The 4,920-nt window shown below is 44.6% G+C and overlaps 1 protein-coding gene across 1 annotated transcript in view; it reads left to right on the plus strand.

Moving 5' to 3' along the window:
* Positions 1-1,796: 1,796 nt before the first annotated feature.
* Positions 1,797-4,920, plus strand: part of chrna6 (cholinergic receptor, nicotinic, alpha 6) — a 17,129-nt gene continuing 14,005 nt past the window's right edge. Inside the window, exon 1 of the mRNA XM_053618771.1 lies at positions 1,797-2,201. Within this exon, the coding sequence (XP_053474746.1) occupies positions 1,797-2,201 (405 nt within the window). The remainder of the gene's footprint in view (positions 2,202-4,920) is intronic.

A 4,920-nucleotide genomic window follows, 5' to 3' on the forward strand; every position in this document is an offset into this window, starting at 1 on the left:
TGAGACTGCTGCTGGTTTAGTATTATACAATCCACACTGCCTCAGCAAAACCACACACACACACACACACTGAGGTGAATTAGACCTCGATGTCAGCAGCAGAAACGGCCAATCGTAACTCCCGCAGGACCCCAATCTCATGATCACGTCTCGTATTTACACAGCCATTTTTAACCGAGCGTACAATACCGAGGTCATGATGCACATCGGCGATTAACTAGCGATCGAAGCGTCACGATCCCGCGAAAACCTGCGGGCGTATCTGTGCGTCGTTCTCGTGTGCTTTTCCACAAACCCCTGCGTCTCTTGGCTCGTCGGTTTCCTCCTAATGGATGACCGAGGGCCCGGAGTTCTCTCCTGTAGCACGGAGAATAAAACCACTCGGCCAGGTATTAAGGATGAACGCGAGATGAATAATTTAGAACGTCAGACCGGGGAAAGGTTCTACCAAGAAATGTTTTATACGCATATATTTCTTTCTATTTTTAATACAAGCAGTCCTGCGGTGAAGAGGGAAAGAGCATTGATGGAGATTTTGGTGTGCTGTGGGGATGTGAGGGAGAGAAAGAGACGGTGAGAGAGATGTGGGTGAGGGAGGTGAAAATAGCAACGTTAATGGTTCTTTGAGTGGATGATTCTTGCTTTTACGATGACATCAATTAAAGATGGAGGGTTGAGAGAAGGAGAGACGGACGTACGCGGAGATGATCCACGTGGGGTACGAATTAGGTGTGCGATTCTTCTTTCTTTTCTGTGGTGAGGTGGTGAGACCGGGAAGGGGGAAATGATTTCACTTGTCTGAGAGAAATAAGTGTCGCTTCGTTGCATTTATTTATTTATGAAAGGAGTCTCCAGTGTCGGCGCTTTTGTCGGTCGGAGGTAACGCTGTAGCCGCGTCTTATGAACTCCGAGAGAGCGAAAAAGAGGCGGAGCGAGGGAGGGAACGGCTAATCGTTAGCACTGAATCGCTGCGGTATAAGAGGAATAAACCGGTTCGGGACATGTCGTCGTGTGGGATAATCGACCGCCTCGTCCGTGATTCTTGTCCTATAACAGCACACCCCTAAATGTTTAACGATTAGAAACACACTCCCGGATGATCCCAGTCCTCGACGTTCGCTCCAAACAAACGCGAGCAGCCTCGCATGTTGTTCAGCACCAGACGCCGCCGTTCCCGCCAGTTGTCCTGGTACAAGTGCTGGCTCAGTGGTTAGACGTTTGGGATACTGATCGGTTTCTGAGAAAATCGAGCCCTTGAGCAAGACACTTTATCTTCAGCTGTCCATAAACTTGAAAAAGAACGAGACAAAAGCAGTGGAGGCTCGATATCGATCGGAAAGCCGCGAGTTCAAGCTCCATCGCGGCCACTGTGCGGGTCCTCGAACTTCGACCCTAACTTCGGGATTTACGAAGAAAGGAGTTTCACTCTACTCTACATGCGTATGTCACAATGAAGGCTTTCTTCAAACGGTCGTATTCGTCATTAATAAAAACGCGTATTGAGATCGACGCGTTTGGCCGACGTTTACAGGTTTAAAGACTCGTTTGCTTTGTTAACGGCGTTTTCGACCTCGGTCGTTGAGAAGAATCTAGCCGGCTAACGTTCGAGATACGAGTGATGTCGATTTGTCTTCGGAGAATATCGCGGTCTGTCCTCCGTTTTGTGATCGCAAAATCCTGGAAGGACCGGCGTGTGTTATCTCAACACGATGCTTGTAGATAGAACATAACGATAAGAAGTGCAACTTTGTTTGCTGTTGATGCGACGGGATGTGCTGGGCGTTGAGGAAGTAGGCATGCCGAGTCATTCTTTGTCATTTCCCAGTCAGAAATTGGGAATTCCGAGTCAAGCAGTAGGAGTCAGAAGGAGACAACAAACCAACTTCTGTCAGAGTCGGCTCCATCTGGACAAACTGTCCACCGCCCAAATGGACGAGCGCGAGGAAACGAACCACATCATTCGATCTGCAAAGCCAAGACCACTAGGAAGCTTCCCAACCGCACTGATACACCGAGGCATCACGGAGCACAGTCTGCAGCGCCGAGCTCCAAGCTGGAGCAGCTGCGACTCTTTGGCGTTCTTCCCCAAACCTTCACAAACAGGATCACCTCCTCCCGGGTCGTCACTCGTCCTCCGAGTGTTTGTGTTCGCTCCCGTCTTTGCGTCTCGACCGCCTCCACGAGACACGTTCAGAAAAGCTGTCTCTTTTAAAAATACAAGCTCTTGACTCGGCTAGAAATCAATCTGAAAGGAGAATAATTCCAAACTGATTCCAGCGCGGTACGGCGGGGGCGATTTACACACGTTCGTTGTTGTAAATGTACGAATCTATGCACACGATTGTTTCGAGTTCATTTTCACAACAGCTGGACCCGACGCACTCCTGATGTCGTATTGAGACTCGAGCCGTCACGGATGTCTGTCTATCTATTTATCTATCTATTTATTTATTTATTTAATCGGGTATCGACGTGTCTGACCGATTTCAGAACTCACTACTGCACTAATACTAACCAGATCTTCTCATCTCAGGTCATTTAGAGCTGGTGTTCATCATTTATACATATTTCCACTGATTAAACTCATCGACACTGCATACAGAGACCTTCTCATTTCCCTTCACTTCAACTTTCACACGTTGTTTCATTTCCGTTTTTATTTATCCAGACAGACCGGAGCTAACCCTAAACTCCGATTCGCATGGCTTCTCAGGGGTGTGTGTGTGTGTGTGTGTGTGTGTGTGTGTGTGTGTGTGTGAGAGTGTGAGATGCACCTGTGATTTGATTGACAGCTGAATAACATAAGGACGAGTCCTGAGCTGCACCTGCTCCCCACACATTCGCCGAGCACAAGGGCTCATCATAAATACTGTTGGAAGGTTTGTTTGTTTACAATAATAATAATGATAATAATAATAATAATAATAATAATAATAATAATACACACTGTATAGTTTTATTAATTTCTGCATTCTTCTGAATTCCTATACTTATATTAATACTTTTGTATGTGTTAGAGAGGGAGAGAGAGTGTGTGTGTGTGTGTGTGTGTGTGTATTATCCATATTGTATTGTAAAGTGTGTTACTCATGACAGTGATGAGTGTGTGTGTATTTAAAGTGACACTTCTGTGATGATTGTATCGGGTGATGTAATGGATGATTAAAGAAGTTGATGAAAAGAAATGTAAATGAAATGAAATTCTTTAAATAAATAAATAAATAAATAAAATAATCTTGAGTGTGGGTTTGGAGAGTGTGGTGCCCCCTAGTGTACACACACGCACATTAAAACAGTGTCATTAAACAAGGAGTCATTTACAAATCAGGAAAACTTGAATAAGGAATGTTGAATATTTTCCACTGTTGCACTGCTCTTTCTGTGTGTGTGTGTGTGTGTGTGTGTGTAAAATCAGGCCGACACACTTGATAGCACTCGCTCTTTCAGGAGCCCGAGATTAGTGTTTGCTCTTTCGCCTGCAAGAGGTGGGTTTAACCTTCTTAAACGCTGCCCTTTTTAATGGAGACTTTATCGACTGCGCCGTTTCCGAAAGGACAGGGCTACACCTCCTGGAATTTATCTGCTTTCATCTTTTCTGACATTTTGTGAAATGAGATTCCATTCGGACAGTTACGCAGTAGACACGCTGTAAAAATACATATCTAAATAAATAATAATCATGTCAACTTGACAGTAATTTACAGGCAGCGGAGTTGCAGGTGGAAGAACCGCACAAAGGAAATGGTAAATATTGAAGAACACCTCCACTCTAACGTCCAATTCGACTCACTGTGCTGAATCGATTAAGCTTCTGAACACGATACGATACAGTGCAGTCCGGGCAAAAATGTGCAGTACCGCTGTCAGCGCGTTTCGAAAAGGACACGCCCACTACCGTTAACGACTTTCAGCTCCGTCTGTCAGCGAGCGGACGATGAAGAGCAGAGGCGGGGCTTTTTGTTACAAACCTACGCAGGTTAGTACAGGAAGTGAAGTCTGGAATCACTAACGAGTCGTTTCAGCCGTTCAGAATCGATTCCATCTTTTAGGAGTCGATAACTCCGTCTGTCGTTCGCTTCGATTTTTGATACTTTGCAGACTTTTTACATTCGCAAACAGCTACGTGTAACAACACCACGCTACATGAAAGGGAATATTTGGGAAAAACCCATCATAGGTTTAAAAAAAAAAAAAAAAACATGCACGTAAAAAAAAAATAAAAAAAAATAAAAATAATGATGTCTTGCTTATAGATACAAAAAAAAAAACAACGCACATAAAGTGACACAAAAACAAAACTAAAATGTGCCATTCTTGTTTGTCAGTCGATTCCCGCGACTCTCTAAACAAGAACCGGTTCGCACGAGTCGACTCATTTGGTGAATCGAATCATCTCAACTCTCCTCTCCTCTCCTGACAGCATCCTGTGCGCTGAACACCGCGCAGCTCGGCTCGGACTACCTCCCTTCATCTGTATCGGCTTGTTTTCATGTTGTTTGATTTGTATCACGTGGTTCAGGAATTTCGGATCTCCAGGCTTCAGTGGTAAAGAAGGATGATGACTGCTTTCAGGAGAAACACTTTGCTCCTGGTTTTCCTCCTCCTCCAGGCGCACGGTAAGACTCCTGATATTTGGGGGGGGGGGGGGGGGGTTGGTTTTGAGGTTAAAAATCGTCTGTATATTTATTTATTTATTTGTTTGTTGTTGTTGTTGTTGATGTTTTTTGAAAGGTTTCACATACTAGAGTCACATCCTTTAAAGCGCCGCAGAGCCGTTCGTGGTTCTTCCCCGTGTCCTAAAAATGTGCTAGAATTTCTGAGATTAGGAAGTCATTTGGACTGAAAAGTTTGGAGATGTCCAAGATGACTTCAATTACTGAAATCCTTTAAACCATACAATTGATTAAAGTTCTTGTATTT

This window comes from Ictalurus furcatus, chromosome 29, assembly GCF_023375685.1.
Source record: "Ictalurus furcatus strain D&B chromosome 29, Billie_1.0, whole genome shotgun sequence".
In the NCBI taxonomy this organism is placed as follows: Eukaryota; Metazoa; Chordata; class Actinopteri; order Siluriformes; family Ictaluridae; genus Ictalurus; species Ictalurus furcatus.